The 27,430-nt window shown below is 49.5% G+C and overlaps 1 protein-coding gene across 1 annotated transcript; it reads right to left on the reverse strand.

Annotated features, from left to right (window-relative positions):
• Positions 1-666: 666 nt before the first annotated feature.
• Positions 667-27,403, reverse strand: hook3 (hook microtubule-tethering protein 3). Its single transcript, XM_084441622.1, has 22 exons — positions 27,062-27,403; positions 18,562-18,647; positions 17,932-18,004; positions 17,788-17,838; positions 17,252-17,384; positions 16,573-16,640; positions 16,395-16,457; positions 15,810-15,893; positions 13,691-13,854; positions 11,899-12,039; positions 10,912-11,113; positions 10,718-10,828; positions 9,889-9,973; positions 9,497-9,566; positions 8,366-8,506; positions 7,844-7,931; positions 6,087-6,121; positions 5,881-5,963; positions 5,423-5,523; positions 5,200-5,304; positions 4,465-4,536; positions 667-3,605 (listed from the first exon to the last, which is right to left on the reverse strand). The coding sequence occupies exons 1-22, from the start codon at positions 27,116-27,118 to the stop codon at positions 3,465-3,467; spliced, it is 2,154 nt and encodes a 717-aa protein (XP_084297748.1). The 5' UTR covers positions 27,119-27,403; the 3' UTR covers positions 667-3,464.
• Positions 27,404-27,430: the final 27 nt, after the last annotated feature.

Consider the following 27,430-nt stretch of genomic DNA (forward strand, 5'->3'; position numbering starts at 1 on the left):
AGCCGACGTGCCTGGGAGCCTCCCAGGGCCAGGAGTCGGGACGGGGACACCCTGTTATTGTAGTAATGAGAAACCCCAGTCTGCTGCGGGGGACTGCAGGGTTAGCACTTTATCAAGATGGGAGCCAGATGAAGAAGCCCGAATCTCCCACCTCGGATCCCAGAGAATTAGAATGTCAAAACAGGGGGGAGACAAGGGACGCATTCTCCCGTGAGATGTGCAAGGATGAGAAACATGTATGACAGGTTCTGTTGAAGATGGCAGAACCTACAATATATGTTATCAAATGATTAAATAAAAAAGTGTTTAGAAATGTCTATAATTATGGTAAACGGTAAAACGGACTGCACTTATATAGCGCTTTTATCCAAAGGGCTTTACAAGGCCTCTCGTTCACCCTTTCACACACACACATGCACACACGAATGGTGGCAGCTGCCATGCAAGGTGCTAGCCTGCTCACTGGCAGCAATTTGGGGTTCAGTGTCTTGCCGTGTCGTCAGGAGGAGCTGGGATTCAAACCGCCGACCCTACGAACATGGGACAACCCACTCTACCTCCTGAGCTACAGCCGGCCCACTTGTTGTAAGAAAACACTCAATGATTTTTTAATTTTATACAAGCTTTATTTACAACGTTATTACCAACTGTACATTTTTTGCAGTGTAGGAAGCCCATTTTATCAACAAGTCTCAAATGGACAGGTACTATGAAATTCATCCATCTCAAACCACATCTTTTTTGTTGTCTCAAATTAACATCTTCCTAAACTGTTTCTCACATACAGTATGTACATATTGTATACAAGCAATACAAAACTTGGCAAATGGAAAGGTTATTTGCTACTTCAGTTAATGTAAAATAAAAGTCTGTCTTCCTATGAATAAAAAATATAGCAACCATAAAACCTGGTGATAAGATTCTGACCAAACAAGCCTTCGTTTTTAATTTTTCATTCAAATACGTTCCTGGTCTCCTGTAGGAAAGACGATCCACTTGTATGGACGGTAGTGAAAGACCTGGTTAACTTTCCTGACGGCTCCATCCTGGTGGTTAATGGTGAGTGGTTTAGAAACCGTCGTTGAGACGTGCGCACAAGTGGACCAGAGGCCTCTGGTCTCAACGGAGATGTCCCACCTCGCACTACGAATCATCACCACATCACGCGCGCGAATAAGAGTCACACACAAGCTGGACAGTTGCATAATACAGACATGTTGTGGTGTGAAATCTCTGACGACAGAGGCAGCACTGGGGGCCGTAATTCTACACTGCTGGGCCCCGAAGCTCCAGCTCCAGCTCAACTTTTACACTATAACATTTGAGGTAAAAGCACTTTTTAAAATGTTCATGTTTACATGATGGGGGGGGGGGGGGGGTCTACGTTGACAAGCTGAGAGTCAACACGCCCCTGGACGTCGACGTCTTACCCTGTAAGCTCTGGGATCTTTCTTTTTTTTTTTTTAAAGGCTCTTGAGCAACTTATCAATCAGGCTAGTGGTTTGAGAAAGGTTAGAGGCAGGTTATACAGTCTGGTTCAATGCGATGGGGGGAGGGGGAAATAAAAATCCAATGCGTTAAAATCAATACTGCATGTGTAAATAAGAAGGAAATAAATATTTAGCGTTCCTGGGCGTGGCTGCATCTCTCTTCCCACAGTCTCTGCCACTTTGTTCTGGGGGTTATACAAAATTACACTCCCATCCTGGGGTTGGGGGTCAGGGGCGGGGGGGGCAGTCTCAGCCATGGGGGTTAGTGTTGTTGATGAAGGGTTACTCGCAGGCTCAAGACAAGTCATGCAAACGGAACGGCAGGTCATGCGCCTGTGCGTCTAACCCAGCCCGGCGGAGGTCGGAGGTCATGCAATCACATCACTGTGGAGGGAGCAGAGAGAGAGAGAGAGAGAGAGAGAGAGAGGGGGGGGGGGGCAGACATACTGGTCAAGGGAGGGTTCATCATCATCAGAACATGACAGGAGAGTGAGTCATTCTGGTTCAGTGTGTTAGTGAAGCGTTTGGTCTCTGATTCATGCGCAGAAGAGGAGGGCCCACCCGAGGACTCATCCACAGGCATTAGCAAACGATAACGGATGACAGAAATGCGAGGATGAGTGACGTAGCAAAGTCAAGAGGATTGGTTGGAGGTACGTCCCGTTTGCTTATTCAAAACTGCATCTACAGCGTATATGTATATAGATATCCTGTGTCCAAAGTCACACAAAATCACCTGCCAACATACCCTGATACACCAGAACATTAGATAGATTGTATGTAAATGATAGCAGCAGGACTTGTACACTGGTCTGCTGGTATGAAACCTTCCGTCTGTCTGTCTGACCGCTGCTCCTTAATCAAGTGGTTGTGACCTAGTGGTCAAGTCCTGACGAGCCCCATCAGTGAGACCTGTCTGACCACCTGTCGCAGAAGTGGTTGGTGATCAACATTGTCATCGCAAACCTCCTGGATGCCTTCGATGAGGACAACTACTGTCAAACAGTATGATCAGGGCCGCTGTACACGCACGACGGTCTGGCCCTGGTCAGGTAGATACGGGTAGCCTAGAGTCTGACCCTAGCCTCCAAGAACACACACATTCTGCTAGACGACGATCCTAGAACTGGCGGACGACACGCTGACCGACTCCACCTCTTGTGCTGTCATGGCCGCTTCTACTACGTTGGCTGAGTTTCCTCAGAGAGCTGCTGTTGTGACCGGCAGCTGACCCGAAAGGAAGGGGAAAGAACACTGTAACAGTCTGCTGTTGTGTTGGTCTGTCTGACCGTAGATGACAATGTCCTAATATGCTCATCCAAATGTTTTTAACAATTGTTATCTTGGTAGCAAGTCCCAATTGATCTAACCTTTACATATCCCCTACAACAGGCACGCACAAGACTGTCTCAACACTGACAAACACACACACACACACACACACACACACACACACACACACACACACACACAGCGCTGTACACAAAACCTGTACTGGACCTCCGCCTCCTCTCCCTGTACAGCTATTAACACACCTCCGCCCCGAGCGCTGCAAAGCATGATGGGAAAACACAACTCCGCCGGTAAAACTCCGCTGTCAGTTTCTACGGGAGAACGTCATCCTGGCGGACGGCCGCGAGCGACGGCGAGGAAAAAGGGGGAGGGGTTACAGAGGCTGCTCGTTAAAAAAAGGCGGCAAATCTGAAGACGAAAGCTGTGTGGGAGAAGTGTGCATGTGAACCCAGGGGGGAGAGTTCTGCGTAACGTGACGGGGTAGCGGAGCGTCCGGACAGAGGGACAGCGGAGGGTCAGGGGTCAGGGACGCTCCCGTGTCCCGCGATCGGACCGCCACTCAGCCACTGCGGCCGGCGATGCGGCGTCTTGGTCGGGGGGTCTGGGCGGGGGATTGGGGGTGGAGGGCGGGGTGGTGCGGGAGGGAGGGGTTAAGGGTCAGGGGTCGCCAGGCCGCCGCGTCTACCTGGCGGTGGCGGGCTGGACGTGTCCGGGGTAGGCGCGGCGCGTGCTGGTGGCCTGGCGCTGACGGGCCAGGAAGGACTGACCCGAGCCGGTGCTGGCCAGACGGTCCTCCGCTGCCTTCTTCTGGTAGGCCATGCCCTGGACACACACACGGAGAGAGAGAGACACGCACGCACACACACACACACAGAGAGAGAGAGAGAGAGAGAGAGAGAGAGAGAGAAACACACACACACAGAGAGAGACACAGAGAGAGAGAAACACACACACGCACACATACACAGACAGAGAGAGAGAAACACACGCAGAGAGACACACACACACACACACACACACAGACAGACAGACACACACACACACACACACACAGACACACATAGACACACACACATATAGACACAGAGACACACACACTCACACAGACAGAGAGAGACACGCACACACACACACAGACAGAAAGAGAAACAAACACACACGCACATAGACACAGAGAGAGAGACACACACAGACAAAAAGACACACACACAGACAGAGAGAGAGAGAAACACACGCACGCACACAGACACACAGAGAGAAACACACACGCACACAGAAACACACGCACAGTAGAGACGCGTGCGCGCGCACACACACACACACACACACACACACACACACACACACACACACACACACACACACACACATCAGGAAATACCTCGCATCCGAGGTTACATGTTCAATCAAGGCCTTGAATCCATGTGCAAAATAAATCCCTCAATGAGATCAGCAGGACTCAGCAGGAAATTAATATCCAACACTGATTATCAAGATTCTGTTTTGTTTTTCTAAATAAAGACCCTTCTTCATTAGGCTCGGTCTAACCCAGCTGAGATCCTGCCAGAGCCACTATGAGCCTAGAGCGCCCTCTAGTGGGCTGAGTGACTACACGCCGACATGACCCTGGCCCAGCTGGAACATGCAGGAGATGAAGATGAAGACGACGAGGCCTCCTCACCATGTTGTACCAGGCGGACACGATCAGCTTCTCCTCCTGGTCTCGCTGGGTCTTTGTCTTGTCGATCTCTTTCTGTTAAGAGGACGGCACAGAGTCAGTCAGGTTTACGTATACCGCCCTGTTGAGGCGACCACACACACACAGGGTTGACAAGGTCACTTGACGATGCGACATTCATATGAGCTGTTGTATTCAATCAATCAATCAAAGCTTTATTTGTATAGCGCATTTCATACCCAGAGGCAACACAATGCGCTTTACAGAGAACAAGGGAGGTGGGCATAGGACCCACTCTCTACATATTCCAGAGGGAAGCAAAAAAAACAGTAATCACATGTGAAGAGAGATTAATCGAAGTCAGACAGATTTCTGTGTTCACCGAGACAGATTTTGAACACGTTTAGAGCGAGACTTTTCGCCTTGCGAGACCGTCCTGATTGTGTAACCTTATGTTCTGTTTCGCTACACTGCTACATGCCACTTGTGCGTATCTACACGACTGTATTAAATGACTGTCTGTATTAAATAACGGTGTTAAATGACAGTATTAGACGACTGTATTAAATGGCTGTCTGTATTAAATAACAGTATTAAATGACTGTATTAAACGACTGTATTAAATGGCTGTCTGTATTAAATAACGGTGTTAAATTACAGTATTAAACGACTGTATTAAATGGCTGTATTAAATAACGGTATTAAACGACTGTATTGAACGACTGTGTTGAACGGTACCTCCATAGAGTGCAGCATCCTGTCCTTCTCCTGTAGCTGGTTCTTCAGAGCTTGGACCTCCGGCGCCGACCCCTGGTTCTGCTTGGGGTCCAGGGTCCGGATCACCTACAGAACCAGACCCCGGTTACAACCGCACGACCACGCCACTGTCGTTAGCGGAGGATCTTTGAGGGGCGAACTGTGTACGGTCCGGTCTGGTCTGGGGGGGCGTGGTCATACTTACACTCTTGGCCTTCTCCAGGTATTTCTTATACCTCTCCTCCATCTGCTTCATGTCCTCATCTTTCTTCTTCAAGGCATCTTCCAGCTCCTCCACTTTTTGAGCTGAGAGAGAGAGAGAGAGAGGGTGGGGGGGAGGGAGAGAGAGAGAGAGAGGGAGGGGGAGAGAGAAAGAGAGAGAACAAAAGAGAGAGAAAGACAGAAAAACAGAGAAAGAGACGGAGAGAGAGGGAGACAGAGAGAAAGAGACGGAGAGAGAGAGAGAGAGAGGAGAAAGGCAGAGAGAGAGAGAGAGAGGAGAAAGAGAGAGCGAGGAGAAAGGCAGAGAGAGAGAGAGAGAGAGAGGAGAAAGAGAGAGCAGAGAGAGAGAGAGGAGAAAGAGAGAGAGAGAGGATGAACATGGGTGGTAGTTTGTTTGACCGGCGGAGCCAGATGAAGAAGCCAGACAGGCTCCTCACTCACAGGCTGAGCTGTATTTGGGCTCCAGGTCGTCGATGAAAGCACTTTTCTTCTGCAGCTCGTTGTTCACCTCCCGTAGTTTCTCCCTTGAATATGCAAAAAAAATCCATTGATTTAACGACCGATCAAATGCCTCAAACATCTCACAACCATTTCTTCAGGGGGAAAAAAAACTCGGCATTTGAGTTTGATCTGAACAGATAACTTACATGTGCTCCTCGTACTTCTTCTTCAGAATGATTGACTGAGGAAGACAAAAACGAACGTTTGGTCACTGTTCCGTGCATTGTAGTCAGTAGATATTTTTTAAAACAACCTACAGGAGAGCTTCAATAGCAGTGGCTTTAGTCTGATGTGTATCACGATGTGCGTGTATAGATACTAAATGTGTACTAACAGTTCTATTGTCTTTGGAATTGACAACAGACTTCACTAGATTGCCCTGTGTCTGTTATGCACTATATAGCATTTGCTGTTTTGTATGACGACCAAATGTCTAGTTGTTCCTTTGGAATACTTCCGTGGTCATCCACCAGAGGGCACTACTGAGCACAGAATGTTCCAGTAAGTGATTCTAGTGCATCTACTCCAACATTACATTGTGAAGTCTGATATTTAAGACATTACTCCTATTAATCTGTAATGGTCTGGTCTCTACAATAAAGCCATACTTACATAATAGTTGTCGGTTATTTGATTTTCCAGATTTAATCAGCGTGAATTCAATGAAAGCAATGTAATCACTGTATGTCTGCAATTGATGCAGTAAATGGCCCTATTTCCCCTCTATGTGTTAATGATCCATGTATGATCAGATGACACGGCTGTTATGATTATACAAGCTGCTAACGCCGTATAACGTTCCACTGTGGCATCGCAGACAAAGCATCTACTGTACGGAATATCTAGACAGCCCACTCCGATTCAAATCCACACCACCAGATCAGTAAGAAGGACATTGAGAGACCGGCGAGAGAAAAAGTCCCCAAAAGCATGAACATGATTGTAGACGAATATTTAAAAGGGACGACGCTAGATCTAGTGAGGGAGTCCGAACTACTGCTGGTCATCAAGCCATACTTACAAACGCCTGGGAGGGGAGGCAGTGATTAAAAGACCAGAGAGATTTAATGAATGAACAGATGCAGTGAACTATGACTCACACACACACACACACACACACACACACACACACACACACACATACATACACATACACACACACACACACACACACACACACACACACACACACTGTACATACATACACACACACACACACTGTACATACATACACACACACACACACACACAAATACTGTACATACATACATACATAGATTCATACATACTGTACATACACACACACACACACACACACACACACACACAGAGAGAGGGACAGAGGCGTTTTAGATTGGTCAGTCACGCTAAGCGAGGACAGCAGACAGCAGAGAGGCGCTTGTGTTACATGATCACACACACACACGCATGCACACACACACCACTCCTCCTGCCGAGGTCATCGTCGAGAGGAGCCCCCCCTATCCAATCAGGAGAGCTCTAGGCACATGGCCTGTAACCACCATATTGGGCAGGCAGGAAAACTACAGCCTCTCCAGAGCTAAAACAGAAATGACACCACACACACACCATAACAACAACACAACAAAAACACAAACACAACATGCAACCACAACACAAGAGTGTTAGAATGGGTTAGTATGACAACAAACAAGCATTCATCCTATGACACATGGAGGTGAGGTGCTATATTCCTTCTCAGTTAAGCAGGCGCCGTCCTAAAATCAAAAAGGTCTTCCACACTGACTAAGGGGACAAGAAGCTCCAGGTTGGCATTCCAGAGAGGTGTGAGAGGTTCTACGGGTCGGGGGTGAGTGAGGCTGGTCTGACCGGGGCTCCAGGGTGTGGTAGGTCCGGGTCCAGGTCCGGGTCCAGTACTTACGTCGTCTGCTTTAGAACCCTGTTCCTGGAGGGATTTTTGAAGCTCCTCCACCTGGCTCAGCCCCTCCATCAGCCTCTGGTTCACCAGCCTGGGAGGAAGGAAGGAAGGAAGGAAGGAAGGAGGGAAGGAGGGAAGGAAGGAAGGAAGGAAGGAAGGAAGGAAGGAAGGAAGGAAGGAGGGAAGGAAGGAGGGAAGGAAGGAAAGGAAAGAAGGAAAGGAAGGAAAGGAAGGAAGGAAGGAAGGAAGGAAGGAAGGAAGGAAGGAAGGAAGGAAGGAAGGAAGGAAGGAACGCACGCACGCACGCACGCACGCACGCACGCACGCACACGGACAAACAGAAGGGGTTAGCCACCGCTACGGCCCAGCTTGCTGATGTAATGGCGGCGACCGCCAGAGACCGCCAGAGACCGAAGTCTCAATTTTTCGTTCCCCACGGGCGCTGCACGTCGCCCCAAACACTGGCGGGGGGGAAACCGAGCGACGCGCAGCGCCCGCGGGAAAGGAAGTGGCGGCCGGACGCACCTGTTCTCCGTCTCCAGCTCGTTCTTCCTGGCGCTGGCGTCCTCCAGCAGGCTCTGCAGCAGGGCGATCTTCTCGTTGTCAGAGCCCTCCTGGGCCAGCTTCAGCATCTTGTTCTCGTGCTGCAGACGGATCAGCCTCTCCCTGGGAACGACAAGCCGGGGGGGGTCAGGTCAGGAGTCAGCGTATTTGAGACCCGGGATCACCGCCGACCGCCTGTAACCTCTCTGAGGGCTCGCCTCGGTGAGGGTGCGCGGTAGAGCGACGCCGTTCTGACTGAGGGCGTTTTTTGTGAAAAAAACGGAAAGATTCTGGAGCGGACGGTTGCCCTTTAAGTACGGTTCAGGACACGTTGTGCAGGGCGGGGAGGAGGGGAGGAGGAGGGGGGGTTCAATAGCTTTCCCAGCGACGCCATGTTGAGCTGGAAGTTAAGTGCAGCCGGCGTAGGGCGGGGCCGACCAGCTGCGGCCCAGCCGGAGGCTCGTTTAAGCGGTTCCAGACCTGGACGGGGGCCGCTGGACTGGGCTAGCCGGAGCGGGGGGAGGGGGGTAGATGGAAGGAATCCTGGGAAGCCGGCGGAACACGCGGCCGGCCGGCTGATGCAACGCCGGCATCTGGAGTGTGACCGTTACGTAACACGGCATTCCACAGCCCGAGCGGGGCGGATCGGATCGGAGCAGAGGAGGGCCTCGCTCTGTCGGCCGCCTCACACGGGAGCGGGGGAACAGGAAGTCCCTGCGAGGGGGGCGTGGCCGGGAGCGGCGGAGCACAGACGCCGAAACTGGTCAGAGATGAGAAGGAGGAGCCTAAACAGCTCGGTGTCCTGGAGCGAATGCCTCGGCTTTGAAAGGCGTCTCATAACACGTGTAATTAACCCTGAGAGGTCTTCGTAAACACTAAATAAAACCCTCCTCTGATGTGAGGATGGAACCGTTTCACGCACGATTGAAGATGAGAGAACCCGGCACATGTTAGCGGTACTTAAAGAGGAAACAACCGGAGCGTCGTCGGAGCGGAGTAAAACAATGTGTGATGCATTATGGGAAATTAAGTTTTTTTTATTTTCGCGGGAAGGCACGATCTCTTTAGGGGCTGTGGAATGTCAGGCGTCAGGGGTCGGCTACGAGGTCCTACCTGATCTCCGGGGTAATGATCTCGGACGCCAGCGAATCGGAGCCCTCGTTGCTGCAGAGGGGAACAAGGCCTGGAGAGAGAGAGAGAGAGAGAGAGAGAGAGAGAGAGAGAGACACGGAGGTGTTGTGAGAGATAAACACTGTTTACGTGTTAAACAGCTCTGCTAGAGACGAGACCGGAGCGACAGGAAGCCGCGTGTGAACAGAGCAGCTGTGAGACGCTGAACAGCTGCGAACCGTTGAGAAGCACCAGGGGCCCTTTTCAGTCCTCCGTAAACAAACTAACTCAGCTAAGTGGCTCCCAGGGTCGTAACCTGGAGTGTGTTAGTCCGGCACACCGAGGGAGGTGGCGGGCTTTAGTGTGGAGGGCGGGGGGGGGGGGCGGGGGGTCACCTGAGGTCAGCTGTCCCTCCTGGGCCTGGACACAGCGCAGTTCCTCTATGGTCTCCTTCAGAGAGTCCCTCTCCGTCCTCATGCGCTGTGGGACAGACGGGGCGAGGGAGAGGGGGGACAGAGATGAAGGAAAGGACAACAGAACCTTGCGAATGTTCCAGAACATGCGCGTGTTAAGTCGCTGAGCGGGCAGAGCGACTTCAGAGAGACGGGTCTGAATCCGCGGAAAATGTCTGCCGCCATGGGGGTGACGGAAACCGCGGCGCCGACTTCCCGAAAACATACGCCACGATCGTACCTGCGCAAACAGCAATTTGCTACATCAACTTAAACGCATGACTCAGCTGTTTCCTGATTCCGTTCGTCTTCTGCTCCCTTCCAGAGCGTTCGCCAGAACGGGCCGCTCGGGACGGAGACCGTTTCCCGTAACGGTCAGACATGAAACCGGTCCTGGCGCCGCAGTGGTGGAACGAACTGCCCACTGATGTCTGGACAGCAGAGTCGCTGCCCATCTTTCGTCGCAGTCTCAAACCTCATCTCCTCAAGAAGTACTACAACGATCCTCCCTCTTAAGCACCTAATTTATTTTAGATTGCTATTCTTGCACTTTGCCTTCAGCACTAGATTATGCTCACTTGTTTTAGAAAGGAGATGCACTTGTGAGTTCTGGCAAGTAGTAGTACATTGGCTTTTCCTATGTTAAATGCAATTATTGTTAGTCGCTTTGGATTAAAGCGTCTGCTAAATGACTGTAATGTAATGTTATGTAATGAAACTGTACACTAAGTTGGGTTGGGTCGTGAAAGACAGTTTTTTGGCAGGAACGTACATCTTTTTCTTTCTGGAGCGAGTCCACCTTCTCCTTGAGTCTCTTGTACTCGAACTCCATCTTGTCGGCCTTTTTAGACTCCTCCGACAGGCGGTTCTGCAGCTCGACCACCTACAGGGATGGAGGCCGGATCAGTTCGCATTCATATGATCCTAGGTAGGGTGTGTGTGTGTGTGTGTGTGTGTGTGTGGTACCTGTCTCTTGTAGGCCTCCAGCTGGCCCCGGGCGGCGTTGGCCTTGCGTAGCTCCTCCTCCAGGCCGACGGTGTTCTGCATGTACACCGTGTTCTTCTCCTCCAGCAGCTTCACCTGCCTGCGCAGGTCCCCAAGGTCCTCCAGCTTCTTCTTGTACGAGTCCACCATCCCCTCCAGCTTGGACACCTTGTCTGACGAGTGTCTGTGGTGAAAACGCACGCGAACGCACACACAGACAGACACACACGCACACACACAGACAGACACACACGCACGCACACACACAGACACACACACACGCACGCATGTACACACACAGACACACACACTTTAGGCTGGGCAACTATTCACTATTTCACTGGGGAATTTCTACAGTGATTGAGAGAGAGAGAGAGGGAGAGGAAGAGGGAGAGAGAAAGAGTGAGAGAGAGGGAGAGAGAGAGAGAGAGAAAGAGGGAGAGAGGGAGAAAGAGAGAGAGAAAGAGAGAGAGAAAGAGAGAGAGAGAGAGAGAGAATTTGAAACCTTCCGACAGAGCAGTCAGAATTCCTATTAGAGGAGCAGCCCCACTGTGACCCCCAGCAGAGAAGCATGGCAGCCTGCCAGAACCAGAGGAACAATATACCTGGTCCAGAGTCCAGCGCACTGTGAGTCTATTGTTCCATTCATTGTCACCAATACTATACAATAATACGTTTCCTTTGTATTGTTACAGGCAGAGACAGAGAGAACAGAGAGAGAGAGAGAGACAGAGAGAGAACAGAGAGAGAGAGAGAGAGAGAACAGAGAGAGAAAGAGAGAGAGAAAGAGAGAGAGATAGAGAGAGACAGAGAGAGAGATAGAAAGAGAGAGAGATAGAGAGAGAAAGAGAAAGAGAGAGAAAGAGATAGAGATAGAGAGAGACAGAGAGAAAGACAGAGATAGAAAGAGAGAGAGATAGAGAGAGAGAAAGAGAGAGAGAGAGTGTGTGTAATGTTACTGGTTCTGACCTGAGCACGTCCATCTCGTCCTTCAGGGACTGGGCCTCGTCGGCGAGGGAGGTCAGCTCCTCGTTCTGACCTCTCAGGTCCACTAGCTCCTTCTCCAGCTCCTCGCAGCGGATGCGGTAGTCGTCCTTTGCCGCCTCCAGCCTGCAGCGCGAACACACGGTCAGATCACGGTCAGATTACGGTCAGATCACCGTCAGATCACGCTCAGATCACGCTCAGATCACAGTCAGATTACGGTCAGATCATGGTCAGATCGCACGCTGCCCCGACAGCTCCGGTACGGGGGGGGTGGACGGCGTCCTCCAAAAGCCGGGGTTCGCGCACGAATGACCACGACGGGACGCCGGGTTTTACAACATGCGTCTCGTTCTTTCGTCTTTCCGAGATTTGAAACGCAGATTCTCGACAACGGCAGCTTTAAGGCTTTTAACGTTCTGATCTGGCGGCGAAACGATCAATTTCCGTCCTACGACCGCTCGAAACCGCCGCGCCGGCTGCCGTACGCGAACCCCGCTCCGAGAAGCTTGACCGCGGTCCGCAGCGGTCGCCCGGCTGCGTGAAGTGGTGCGGGGGTCCGCTCGGCCCCACGGTGGTTCCCGGGGGAGAACCGGAACCCGACAGTGGACGGCACCTGGCCCCCAGTGAGTCACCCGACCAGCGCCTGCCTGACCCCTGACCCCCCCCACCCCCCCGCTGGGTCCTCGGTGATACTAGGGGGGGGGGGGTGGCATACCAGAACCAGAGAGGGTGGTCCCCTCAGCCCCCCGCCACCACCAGCACCAGGTCCTATGCTTTAACTGGAGCGGGGATGCGAGGGGGGGGGGGGCGGGGCCCCGGGCGGGGGGGAGGGGCTGGAAGTCCCAGCCCAGCAGGGAGAGCTCTGATAGGCTGCAGTGAGGTGAGGTTAGAAGGGGGGGGTGGGGGGGTTAATAGCAGCGCTGGCCTCCTCCCAGCCCATTCACACATAATGAAAAGGCATTCTGGGTGTGTGACTGTAATCTGTACAACATAAAAGGCCTTTAGAGAGCCCGCCAGACGAGCAGGGAGTGTTGGATCGATAGCTTCCTAACAATCGAACCCTGGCTGTGAGCTACGGGTCTAGGGGGGGGGGGGGGGATTCACTAACACACTCACAGAGACTCTTTGCATTAGAGGTCGGCCATGACCGAAGCCGCTAGATAATCCGGTCTGATCACAGCAGTGATGATGTGGTTCAGTCCTCTGTAGGAGACTGATTGTCCTTCGCAGGGCAGGGGACGGACGTCCGGCCGGAAAGACTACCTCCTTGCCTGGACGTCCCCCGGTCTCCCCCATTAGGGCTGGGTTAAAAAAAATCGATGAATCGATTCTGAATCAAATGATTCAGAATCGATTCATGAATCCCAAAATCGATCTTTTATTTCATGAATGAATGAATAAATTAAGGAATGAATAGTTCATGAATTCATTCAATGATTCATTTTTGGAAATCAGTATCGATACCCAGCCCTAGTATTGATGTGTTGCATAACTTGGCAGTCATGTAATAAAGGTTACATAAAAATAAAAAAAAGGTTTTAGTAACACTAACCGAATCGATATTGAATCGAATCGTAATAATCGATTCTGAACCTTGTGAATCGAATCAATTCTTGTAATTCAAATCGATACCCAGCCCTATCCCCCATGCCTCTCACACCTCTCCACGCGTCTGCAGCATGCTTTCCCTTCCCATCCTCCTCCCCCACCACCCCTCTCTCCTTCCGCCTTCACTGCCCCCCTCCCCCAGCGTCCCCCCCCTCCCCCCCCTCACCTGAAGGTCTCCTCCTGGAGCTGCTCCAGCTGGCTCTGGAGCTGCAGGTGTCTGCGGCCCGCTGGGCTGTTCAGGTCCTCGATGGAGTCCGACTGGTTCAGACGCTCCATCAGGATCTGGTTCTCCACCAGCAGGCTGCTCTTCTCCTCCTGCAGCGCCGCCACCTGGACGGGAGGGGAGGAGAGGAGGAGAGAAGAGAGGAGGAGAGGAGAGGAGAGGAGGGGAGGGGAGGAGAGAGGGGAGGAGAGCAGAGGAGGAGAGAAGAGTAGAGCAGAGTAGAGTAGAGTAGAGTAGAGTAGAGTAGAGCAGAGCAGAGCAGAGCAGAGCAGAGCAGAGGAGAGGAGAGGAGAGGAGAGGAGAGGAGAGGAGAGGAGAGGAGAGGAGAGGAGAGGAGAGGAGAGGAGAGGAGAGGAGAGGAGAGGAGAGGAGAGGAGAGGAGTGAGGAGGGTGGGACTGGGGGGTGCTGGAACTTGGGGGTTCTCCTACTGCTGCTACTGGGCCCATTGATTAGAATGAGGTCATAGAGTAAAGTTTGAAAGTTGGACGTTGACACAGGGCTAAATTACCAAAACAAAGTGTCACTGACCATTTCATTTTTGAATTAACTGTAGTAACAGATGACAAAAATCGCTTGGATTTGAAATCATCTATTTCTTCCTGACTAAAAAAAGCCATAGTTAATATCAATCAATCAATCAATCATCAATATGATGTGTATGACAGAACAGGTACTTCACAGCACACGACAATTTCCTATCAAACCCACTAGACATGTATTTTGGTCAATGTCATTCAGGAGAAAAGCAAGCACACAAAAAAAGACAAACCAACAAACCCTAACAGAGCCAAGTGGGGCGCCATGCAGTTTACATGTCCTTTCCAACGTGAGGGGGCGGGGTCAAACTACACGCAAGCAAAGCGGCAGCAGAGTGTTCGAGAAACAGTCATGGTGGCAAAAATCTCAATGACTTCTCGTCAAAAAGTTAAAAGTGTAAGAGGAAAGAGTAGTTTCCCAGACGACTGCGACGTGTGGTGGTTCTGTGGTGTTTTTGTGTTTGTTGTCGTTGTTGTTGTTGTTGTTTTTAAACAGTGAAAAGGCTGTTCCTCTCATTTGGCTGCTGGCCAGTTTAGTGGGACACAAGAGAGCACCAGCCCATGTTTTAAGGCCTACGACACCTATGCTCACCAACGCTGCATCAGTTGGATTATTTTTCTCAAGTCATGATTCTGACTCAAGATTCCATGATGTTTCTCCACAGCTCTGTCCTCCCTGGTGGCTCTGTGACATCACTGATGACATCGCTGCAGCCACCGTGCACCGTGGCCAGAGCCGAGCACTTCCTGCTCGCTGTTGCCGTGGGACGCCATGGTGACGCACACTTAGGGGTTAACATGAGGGCGGGTGGGCGGGGCGTTAGTCTGGGGTTGGGGTGGTGACACGCAGCGTTGAGGTGGACAGGGTAGCCGATGCCCGCACACACACACACCCACACACACAAACACACACACACGCACGCACGCACACACACGCACGCACGCACGCACGCACGCACGCACGCACGCACGCACGCACGCACGCACGCAGGGGTCTGGATTTCCAAAGGAGATGCTGTTAAAGCAGACTACAGATCTAGGGCGTTCACACACCAAACACCAGGGACTGAGAGAAGAAGAAAGTGTGATTTACCCTCTCCTCTAGTTCAATTAACTCTAACCTCAGCCTATCGCGCTCCTCCTGAACATGGAACGCCTTGGAAGCAAGGCAGAGATCGGGAGGTTTCAGTCACCACAGGGAAAAACAGGTCAGTTATCAAACAGAAAACAAACAAATAAATAATACAAAACATCTGGAGCATAACGTAGCCGTTGTCGACTTGGGTGAAATAGTCTAGTCTAAGTAGATAATAAGTAAGTAATTAAGTAGTTTGTTTAAGACTAGGGGTCTTACCGTCTTAAAGGGAACCCACAATTAATCGATATGGATGTTTTTTTTAATCATTGCAGGGAGAAGGCTATCTATTAAACAGCGATTTTATACCCAAATGACTAGTTTGAGTTGTGGTTTGAGTTGAGTTATCTGGTCTATGAGGGAGAGAGAGGTGAGGGACAGCAGACCTACCTGCATGTCTAGCTCGTGGCATCGCTGGGCGATTTCCTCCTTGGTGGATAAAGCATCGTTGAGCTCCTCCACCGTCTTTTTGAGCTGGGAGACAGAAACAGAAGACCGGCGTTTGAATTAGAGAGCTAACAGAAACCCTGACGCGACGGATGTGTGTTTGACTCAATGACGTCGGGTTTGCGCACAACAGCTGAGGTGGTTTTGAGCCGTTTCGGGACAAAATCGGGTTGTTTCGTCACTGCCGGTTCACAGGTATTGAATATGAACCCATCTTAAAGGACCATACCGGTCTAAATATGATTTGATCTCCTAAAACTAGTAACCCAACGTACATCACATTACCGCAGTCCATTTTCCAAAGTAAAGCTCACGTTAAAAGATATTAGCACTTTCACGTTTTACATATATTTCAAAAGTTGAACGTATTGGCTTCAAAACCTATTTTTTAATCGTTCCCTCGTTGTGTTGACAAACTCGCCCCGGTTTTGCTATGTGATATACGTTGGGTGAGTAGTTTAAGGATATCAAATCCTATTTAGACCGGTATGGTCCTTTAATGACCCAGGTCTCCAGGAGACATCCTACCTGTCTATCCAGGTCCACATAGGAGTCGCTTCCTCCCGTCACCGGCGTCTCTTTGCTCATCAGCTAGAAAACACACAAAGCATTCATATATTACCACACAGACGAGGTAACAAACAGAACTAAACAGTACTTTACCCCTCAAATCAACACCGACGTCAAGTCTCGCTAGACAGCGTACCTCTTGAATGGCTGTCATGACGACGTGCTGAACCGATTCCTCCATCATCATTATGGTCTGGATGTACTCTACAGGGACAGAGACAGAGAACAACCGCCTTATTCAACAAGTAAGCGCTCAGTTCGACACACGCACACAAACACGCCGGGAAGACTAGCGAACCGCTACGGCATAAGCTAACGGGGATCCTTTAAATAAACAAATAAACAAACATCACCTCAGTAGAAACTGCCAAAGCCTGAGGGCTCACGCAAGAAATCAACAATGCAGAAGGTAGGGATGTTAATAGTTCATCGACTATCGATTAATTGCCGATAAGAATTTACTCGAGTAAAATTTGGTTACTCGATTAATTGCTTGTTAATGGAACAGAACTTTTTTGGGGGGAATTAACTTTATCAACGGGAGTTGCGTGAAATGTAATCAAGATTTAGGGTTCGACTGCACGTGAAGGCTAATTGGGATGCCGGGAAATTTCAACGACACAGTGGAAGAAGACACAAAAATGAAGCGAGCAAAGCGGAGTCCAGCGCGGGACGTTCATTAATCGACTATCGTTTATTAAGGTTAACAGTTATCGATTAATGAAATTCCTTGAAATGTGCAACCCTAGCAGAAGGTCAAGAGTTGAATTTGAGCGGACAGCACCCCTGTAGAGGTGACGGTGGGTGTTGGGTACCTTGCTTCTGCTCACAGTTGACGGCGCAGCCCAGGATGAGCTGCAGCATCCTGCCCAGCTCGGCCGCGTCGCCCTGCTCCCCGATCAGACCCACGTCCGGCAGCGTGAAGTCGTTGATCTGCTGACCGAGGATCTGCACAGCAGGGGGGGGAGGCTGTAATTAACACACACTCGCGCACACACACTCTGAACATACACTCAACACACTCTACGGATGCTTTCCACACACACACTCCACATGTGGATGCAACAGAGAAGGAAAACTGAACCCTCTCTTTCCCCGAAGCTCTGAGCGCCCAGCAGATTCAGTTATGAGATGTTCAACTCCGCCACACAACAGATTCAGTTATGAGATGTTCAACTCCGCCACACAGCAGATTCAGTTATGAGATGTTCAACTCCGCCACACAGCAGATTCAGTTATGAGATGTTCAACTCCCCCCCACAGCAGATTCAGTTATGAGATGTTCAACTCCGCCACACAGCAGATTCAGTTATGAGATGTTCAACTCCGCCACCCACTCATCCTCTCTTACCTCCTGGTTGTAATCCAAGATACCTTTCAATACTTTCTTCAGGTTGCTGACCTGGAAGAGGAGAGACAGAAACATCAAACTTTCCCCCCCACACACATTTGCTGAGGAATGTTCCAGTGTCGACTCCCGAGGAATGTTCTCTACCTTCAACCTCCAGTTGTCTCCAACATCTGGCTTGATCCTGCTGATCCAACTGTCGTTGAAGTACACGATGTCTCTGAAAGAGAAAGAGAGAGAGTCAGAGTGTGTGTGTGTGTGTGTGTCTGTGTGTGTGTAAGGGTGGGGGAGTAAGAGGGAGCTAAGGACATAATTATGACATTGAGACACATTAAGAGCTGTTAGCCTAGGCTAATGTTTCAAATCCACATTCAGAGCTAAGCTAGGCTAACGGCTCTAACGGGTCTAATGCACACACAGAGAAGAGAAGGGTGTGTATCTTCTTATCTGACTCTGGGAAACACTAATTTTCCCAAAAGTTGGCGTGTTCTTTTAACTGTAAGGCCATAGAAGGGCCGCCGGGTGATGGTGGCCAGGCCCTTTAATTTAGTTACTATAGATATTTAATATTATTTGTTTATATAGTTTAGATCTAGGATTTTACTGCCCCCCGTAGTTTGTAGGCCCAGTTCCAACGCTGTACTGCTATGATTAGGTTGATACAGTCATTAGCCTACAGACATAGAGGAAGGATGAGTTACTGACTAATCTCAGCAGCCTCAGACCTTTAGAAATAGCTAAAGAGGGACTACTAGAGTTCCGGACTGTTCCACTCACATTTTCTGCAGAGCCTGGGCCATGGCGATCCCACCGGTGAGGTCGTCCACGGTCTTGCACGGCGCCTCCACTCCAAACGTCTGAATCTAGAGAGGAAACAAGCGACACGAGGGAATTTACAACTGCTGCCAAGGGCACTTCAACCTGTCTAGTGGGGAAAACTGCCAGAGTTACGATGGCATAAGTGTGAATCTGGAAGCTTCCATCCATTGACAGTTGGTGAGAGATGCCAACGACTAGGTTAATAGCTTGTAGACCGGTGTTCACTGAAAAGACATTGAAAAGACATTATGATCAGGCAGCGTCCCTGCTACCTTCATAGTTTGCCGCAGGCTGTCGGCTGAACCCGGTGTTGACATTCCTAACACCTCTACGCTGTCAACACAGCCTGGTTTACTCCATGGCCTTCAGTGGTTCTTCAGCGGCACTTCATTTCATTTCAAACCTTTATTTATACTCGTAAAGCACTGAGGTTTCCCTCGTTTACAGTGTTGAAGAGCATGATGGGGTCAGAAATACACCTCACACATGCTGACCATATGAAATCACTAGATCCCTAAGGTCGTCGGAGAGTGGCTTTTTTAACTGTCCCCAGAGTTAGAAGTGTATGTGTCGAAGCAGCCTTTAGCTTTAATAACACAGAGAAGTAGAACCAGCTTCCATACGGCCTCAGGCTGCAATACATGTTCTAAATCCAGACTGAAAACACAACTTCTCTCAAGGGCCTTTGAATGAACGACTCACAGTGCATTGTATTTTACTTTGATTGATTTTGGAGGTTATTTTATTGATTTAAGTGTTTTTATTTGATCTTGTCGTACTGATTTTATCATTATTATTATATTGATTTTATCCCTTGTTATGTTACCGTGTTGTTGATCCTTTGCATTGTCTTTGTTTTATTACTGTGAAGCACTTTGAATTGCATTCACTTGTATGAAACTGTGCTATAAATAAACTTGATTTGATTCTGTGCAGATATATAAAAACCCAAGTGTAACTGTGTGTCTAAACCAGCTCTTCCTCCCTCAGTCTGTCACTATTCTCCCCAGAGAAAGAAAAGCGCTTCTCCGTCTGCCACGGACCGCTTCCAAGAGCTGAAGGAACAGAGGTATGCTCCAATGTGACAGTGAAGAGATCCTCTCTGCCTCTAGACATACCTGTGGCTGCATCTACATACCTGTGGCTTGTCTGTCTGCCTGCCTGTCTGTCTGTCTGTTGTATGCCTGTGTTTCTGCCTATCTGTCTGTCCGCCCTACTGTCTGTCTATCCTGCCTGTCTGTCTGTCTGTCTGCCAGCCCTCCTGTCTGTCTGTCTGTCTGTCTGTCTGCCTTCCTGTCTGTCTGTCTGTCTGTCTGCCCTCCTGCCTGTCTGTCTGTCTGTTGTAAGCCTGTGTTTCTGTCCATCTGTCTGCCAGCCCTCCTGCCTGTCTGTCTGTCTGTTGTAAGCCTGTGTTTCTGTCCATCTGTCTGTCTATCTGTCTGCCCTCCTGCCTGTCTGTCTGCCTGTGTGATGGTGTGATAACAGGCCCCAGAATGCCGTGCTCCCAGGCTCCTCTTCCCTGTGTGATCACTGTAAATAAGACGGCCTGACAGGCAGCGCTCCTCGGCGCAGACAGCCTCAAGATCGCTATCACGGGGGCAGACTGGGGTAGGACACACACACACACAACACACACACACACACACACACAACACACACACACACACACTCTCTCCGTCAGAAATGTATAAGCCTATGCTTTAAAAGATAAGGAGATTAGATAGGCCTACACTCAACAAGACTTTACTTAAATCAGGACCACATAATATTTACATAGTGTTGCGAAATGTCTACTGTCTGCCACACCATCCTGGTATCCTGAGTATCGCATACGGAGGATCATCTCAGATCGGTCCCTGGAGTCAGATAACGGAAGTAAACAGCACGATGCAGTGAATTATCCTGTGTGAGAAAGAGGTCGGGAGAGAGAGGCCGGGAGAGAGGCTGGGAGAGAGACCGGGAGAGAGAGGCCGGGAGAGAGGCCGGGAGCGAGACCGGGAGAGAGAGACCGCGAGAGAGAGGCCGGGAGAGAGAGGCCGGGAGAGAGAGACCGCGAGAGAGAGGCCGGAAAGAGAGAGACCGGGAGGGAGAGGCCAGGAGAGAGAGATCGGGAGAGAGAGGCCAGGAGAGAGAGGCCGGGAGGGAGAGATCGGGAGGGAGAGAACAGTCACGCTGGCGGAGATGTTGCTGCAGCCTTCCATTGCTTTCCTATGGAACAACAGTCACTCTCTCTCCCTCTGAGACCAGCTGTTCGCTGACCAACGAGGAAGCTCTGACCAAATGGAGCACAGGGCCACCAAACGGGCTTTGTTCTCAGAGGGAGGGGCTAGCCTGACACTGGAACACCACATACCCGTGGGGCACCGTCACTCCTGGTCACATGGCCGTTCCCCGGTGTCCTGTCAACACAGAGGCAGGCTGGGACTTCAGCTTCACCCCAGACTACACGAGACAAACACATTTGATCTAGCTGGGATTTTTACACACTATAGTAGAGCTACCCTCAGCTGGCCTGTCGGAGCCTAGACTAGACCCAGCTATAGTATACTACAGCCCAGCCTAGACCCAGCTATAGTGTACTATAGCCTAGCCTAGACCCAGCTATATTGTACTACAGCCCAGCCTAGCCTAGCCTAGACCCAGCTATAGTGTATTAACCAACATAGCACAGTCTAGACCCAGCTATATTGTACTACAGCCTAGCCTAGACCTAACTATACCGTACTACAGCCTAGCCTCAACTATACCGTACTGCAGCCTAGCCTTAGAGACAGCTATACTACAACCCAGCCCAACCTAGCCTAGACCCAGCTATAGTGTACTATAGCCTAGCCTAGACCCAGCTATAGTGTACTATAGCCTAGTCTAGACCCAGCTATACTGTAGACCAGCCCAGCCTAGCCTAGGCCCAGCCCAGCCAAGCACCAGCAGTCCAGCCCTGTCCAAACTGACGGCCATGTGTTGCAGGTCAGAGCTGCTCGCTGGGCAGGCCAGCTCAGAGAGGATGGAGAACGCCGCTGTATGTTGGGGTCTGGGCCAGCTAGCCAGCTGTTAGCCCGGGGCTGGGCCTAGGGCCAAGGGGGACGGACCAAAACAATACGGCGCATTACATAACCACACTTACGAGGGAGAGGGTTCGCAGGCTGCACGCATGCACACACACACACACACACACACACGCTTGGGCCGACTTCCAGTCAAACGTCCCACAGAGCTGAGGGAGGAGTGACAGAGAGCTTTGTGTGTAAACGGAGTACTCCGATCGGAGAAGTGGAAGTAGGAGAGAGGAAGAGGGAGAGAGAGGAAGAGGGAGAGAGAGGAAGAGGGAGAGAGAGACACGCGACACATGCGTGACACGCGACACATGCGTGCCTGAGAGAGAGGCCGCAGCTAGCCGTTGTTCTCCCAGTTTAGAGACCCTAACGCGGTCGAGGGGGGGGGTATGATCGGAGAGAGACACGACCAGGATGTTCAGGCCACAACGCGCCTCAGGTTCACCGTCAGGCGCTGGTCAGGACACAGTTCTAACCCTAACCCGTCCGTTGGGTCGCCCTGGCAGGTCTAGAGGAAGCCAGAACCACTGCCAACCATCTCCCACACATAAGTATCTGAGGGTTAGAATCCAAACTATAACATCCCGCTTTCACCCGGTACTAGCCTAGATACTAGCCTTCCCCTACCTTCCTCCCCCTCCCCTAAAGAGGTCCTCAACCTTGTAACATCTAGCCCCCCCGTCTGCTCCCTAGACCCTGTTCCCTCCACTCTCCTTCAGTCTGTTGCACCTGAACTCCTTCCCTTCCTAACCCACCTCATCAACGCATCTCTTGTATCGGGATGCTTTCCCTCCGCTTTCAAGACTGCCAGAGTCCCCCCACTAACCCCCCTCGGGGAGCGACGGCCCAATAGGCCACTCTAGGATCCGACCGTACTTGGATACCACCGGTTCCCGGTGGGCAGCTGCACCGGAACACAATGCATTAGACGGCTACACCGCAATTCTAGATTTTGCAATTCTAGAATGATCTTGGTTAAAAAGATCTTGCAGCATGATCTTGGTTAAAACAACCTGATTTGATGCAAATTCAGTTGAATTTCAACCCTGTACTGTGCATTCATCCATCACATGTGCAGTGCATTCTTCCATCACATGCACAGCTAATTCCTAGCATCCTGCACACTAAGAGGGCTGTAGAATCCATTTACGTTCTACTCACAAATAGATTAAGCAAAAATTTATTTTTGTGTATTGGCTGTAAGCCAGCGCACCTAGAAGAGCCAATGTCGGGTCAGAGGTCCGCTTGCCATTCGATGTGCAAATGGCCAAGAACTCGCCAGCGGATTCGGCCGGAGGTCTGCCAGCTCGTCCATCGGGGACCCGCTGTAGGTCCGCTAGCCTTGTGTTATCTGGGTTTATCCCTTACCTTTGTCCAGAAAAAGAAGTTGAACCAACTGCAGCAAATAGCTAACGTTACAGGAATCATCAGTGGAACTGCTTTAGCCACTGGGTTTGTGCTTCCCTCTGGAATATGTGGGATGTATGCCCACCTCCCTTGCTCTCTGTAAAGCGCATTGTGCTGCCTCGGTATGAAATGCACTATACAAATAAAGCTTTGATTGATTGATTGACCGCAGCCATTAATATTATGGAAGCTGCTGGTAGTTGTTGTGAGCTCATGAGCTAAATGGCTATCCCTTATTGTGCTGGATTAGAATTGGAAGCATTGGAACTGATGTGTCCAGGTGACAAGACCCATCTTTATTTATCAGACATTATTTCATGTCATTTCAATTCACAGCTATTTCAGTGGCATGACTAGCTTCCGTCCTAACGGTCCTGCACAGAAACAAGCCAGCCTCGCACATAAGCCAGGCTGGACCTGGCCTGGTTTAACACTTGTTTTACAAATGTTTGCCGGCATGTGTGCTTATGACAAAACAATGTTTATATTTATGTGTGTTTATGACAAGGTAAATACAGTTTGTATAAATAACCCCCAAATTCCCAGTTTATTCACATTAATTCCCATACATTCCCCTTAATTACCATGCATTCCCTTTAATTACCATACATTCCCCTTAATTGCCAAACATTCCCTTTAATTACCATACATTCCCCTTAATTCCCATACATTCACATTAATTCCCATGGAAAGTTTCCAACTTTCAATATTCCCAGAATTGTGCAACCTTAACGCTAATGTTACCATATGTTTGTGGGAGTTTCATGTGATTGGCTGGATGGGTGCCCGCCCATAAACCAGTCTCTGCATTCAAGGGTGGAGTTTGAGCACCTGTTGCCTTCTGGGAAATACTGGCTGGAGATTCAAGCACATTTGCCCTTTGATGTTTTGCCACTTCTTCTTCGTTTCTCATATACAGAAAACAAGGATGATTTTTTTTTGTTTTTAAAGGACCACACCGAGAATTTCAGCATTTAATCCAAATAATCTCAAATGAAACAAGCGTAACCGTGCTCCTTTAACAACACTAGCTCAAAACGTTGTAAGTCGCTTTGGATGAAAGCGTAGCTGCTAAATGACCAAACTGTAAAATGTTTGTGATTGTACCGTTTCCATTCTCCCCAAGCAAGACTGAGCTCGCTGTTTTGGCTTCAGAAGGTAGACTGGGCCTATGTGGTTCCAGGCAGGAAGTTGATCAGTTAGCCTACTGTGTGAATGTACCGTGTGAAGATGTTATGAGATGTGCTGAGCCAAGTCCTCACCCTAATCCTAATCAATCAGTAGATTATCATCAGGGCCTAGCCTATTGGCCAATCCCCAATTGCGTCACCTCTCTATTACAGTGCTGCAGCTTATGAATAATACTGTGTGTGTGTGTGTGTGTGTGTGTGTGTCTGGAGGATTGCCCATGATATAGAAACTAAGTACTAGCAACATCTAGATCTCTTAAACCGAACCTCTTTCTGTTGATTGTGCAAGAAAATAGTAGCCTATTATGACACACAGGCCAAACTTGCGTAAGTAAAGCAGCGAATGAATCAGTAATCATTTGAGGTAGGTCTAATAAGACAATTATCCCCATTTATGTTTCATGGCCAAAGAAGATTAGCCTAGCAACCCTATTGTTTAGAATTAGAACCCACACTGTGTCAGCAAGACCCATTCCACTAAGACATGTTGACAGGAGTGATAGGGCTTTATTTTTAGTTCTCACATGCGCATTGGAAAACCCTAGCCTGTGATAGGGTGCTCTGTGTTCTGCCAGGGGCAGGCTGGGGACACCCGAGTAGCCCAAACACTGGTCAGTCAGCCAAACCAAATGCGTCATGAAAGCAGCAGAGTCTAATCTAATCTCAATCCTCCAGCCTTATTCCTGGAGGGGGTCCCTGGGATTTAAAAGCATAGGATTGAGAGCATGACAACCGTCCTTTCATTCGTTCCACCTACCTGTTATGGTTCAACATGCAACAGCCCTCTGTGATACAAGCTACTCTGATCAAATCCAAATCTCTTAATCGTTTTCGGATTCTTTAATTCGCCGAGCAAGCTACGACTCTCACTCTGAAGTGTGAGCGCCATTAAAATGTTAGCGATTACCATTGCTCTCACTTTTTTCTCGAGAAAGTCTAGTTTATGGTGGGCCCAATGAACCGTTGCTCGACATGTAGGCCTACTGAAAATCAGGCAAAATCGAATGTAGCTCACTCTTGTGCTACTGGTCAGCTCCACGTCAGCCAAGAGAGTCACTAGAGTTTCCTATGTTCCCGAGGCCTCCACCATGACACAGAAAGAGGAAATGCACGCCCACATGAGCTTGCCTTCTCTCCAGAATGTGAGGAAACGGATAGGAGAGAGAACCATCAAACCTCCAGCAAAAGATAGCTGGACCCCTGTGAAGCTGGCCAGACAGCCAGGCCTAAAGATGTGCCTGACCAAAATAAATACTAATTACGAGCACATTAGGCTAATATGGGGTGAAATGACTGTGAGGCTTTACTGTCAATGCAAGATCTTGTTGTCTTCCGCACAGTCAAAAGGTCTAATTTACAAGACTATTTAGGTCTATTTGGATTATAACAGAGGAATAGGCCAAAGCCTGGTTCAAGTGTTGGGTAGATCAGTTAAGATATCAGCCAGCATACCTGTATCTGCCAACCTGTGTGTTGACTAAACTCACGCACCCAATGCCTTTAAATGGTAAATGGACTACACTTTTATAGCACTTTTCCACCTTAGCGGCACTCAAAGCGCTTGGCCTCACATCCACCCATTCACACACACATTCCTACACCAATGGCGGTAGCTGCCATGCAAGGTGCTAACCTGCTCATTGGGAGCAATTTTAAGGTTAGGTGTCTTGCTCAAGGACACTTCGACATGTGGACAGTCGGAGCTGGGATTCGAACCACTGACCCTTCAATCATTGAACGACCCGCTCTACCAACTGAGCTACACCCACCCCTTTAACCATTTTAACCCTGTAAGTTCAGTGACAATATTCCAAATATGAATTGGATGTTCCCTATATTACTAGAAACCGCAGTTTCTCAGCTTCCAGGAAGTATTGGAATGTTTCTATAAAAAAAATTTTTTTTTAGATATTTTAAAAATGTTGCCGGTGACGCGGTTGTATTCATAGGGTTAAGCCACAATAACAGAGGCAGTGAGGAATGTGAGTCGACTACATTATTCCAAGGCAATGGAGCAGCTGTGTTGCCGCAGATCCATGTTTGAGACCAAAGATATAGAAGTTGAGGAATTCCGGCTTAACCTTTGAACTGATGGCAGCATGACAGCTGTGGACAGTGCAGAGAGGTTGTAATGCTCAGCCCGGCTACTGATGAAATAAGAGGGACCAGATCCAAAGAGAGAAGAACTGAAAAGTAAACAGATAGGTCCAATGCTCATGATCCTGAAGGGACTGACAATCAGGCCAAACCTAAGGAACAGCAACCCATCTCCTTTATATACACACACACACACACACACACACACACACACACCTTCTATAGCCAAACCCATCCTCAATCTTCTCTGCCAGACTCCTTGTCTGGTAAGAAGGGTAAGAACGAATTGACTCATCGTCTCTGCCTACTGACTCAGACTATGTTGATATCAAGGACTGCACATCCTAAGGCTAGCTAGCACCCACCCATGCTCCTTGCAACATGTGTCGTTCCAGAAAGAAGCACATCAGGTTAGCCTGCTTTGGATTGACATTTAGTGATTTAGTCGTCCTTGGCCTGGGAGATGATTCACTCACTTTCACGTCTCCTGTGCTAGCCCAGGCAACAATGATGTAGATGTATATGATAACATTGAAGTTAGTTATGGGGTTAGTTCTTAGCTAACTAGCTAGCATACACATTCCACTACTACTAGCTGGGGCTGAAACCGACTGAGGCTGAGCTAACTGAGTGGGGGGGGGGGGGACCGCTGGGACAACCCGTTCTTGACTAGTGCTAGCTAGCTAACAGAGAATCGCCAACAATACGTACCCATGTCAGGAGACTTTCGCATAATTCAATTCGGTCCACTGAATCCAACGTACTCATCGTAATCCAACAAACGAACGATACCTATCTATCTCTTTATCCGCTAACTTACTAGCTATCCAACCCGCTACACTAGAAATTCCGAATCCAACAACAAGACGTCTGTTTCGGTGTCTGATCAACTCGTCTGCCAGCCACCAAGATGAAGAATTCTGCCAGCAAATCAATTACGGATAGGACAGATGCGGTCCAACTACTATTTTAAATCATATGAATATATCTAAAATATCAACGGCGTCGTAATCTTCTTATTTTCACAAAACAGAGACGTGGAGACACAAAACCACCGGTCTGTCCCCCTTCTCACCCCCG

Source organism: Borostomias antarcticus (assembly GCF_949987555.1).
Source record: "Borostomias antarcticus genome assembly, chromosome: 8".
In the NCBI taxonomy this organism is placed as follows: Eukaryota; Metazoa; Chordata; class Actinopteri; order Stomiiformes; family Stomiidae; genus Borostomias; species Borostomias antarcticus.

Excerpts from the sequence above, each read along its gene's own strand:
- hook3 (XM_084441622.1), bottom strand. The coding sequence starts at position 27,118 with ATGAGTACGTTGGATTCAGTGGACCGAATTGAATTATGCGAAAGTCTC. Across the intron at positions 16,641-17,251 it reads CAACTGTGAGCAGAAGCAAG|AGTACATCCAGACCATAATG; the intron begins GTACCCAACACC and ends CTGTCCCTGTAG. Across the intron at positions 10,829-10,911 it reads TGGAGGCCTACAAGAGACAG|GTGGTCGAGCTGCAGAACCG; the intron begins GTACCACACACA and ends CCATCCCTGTAG.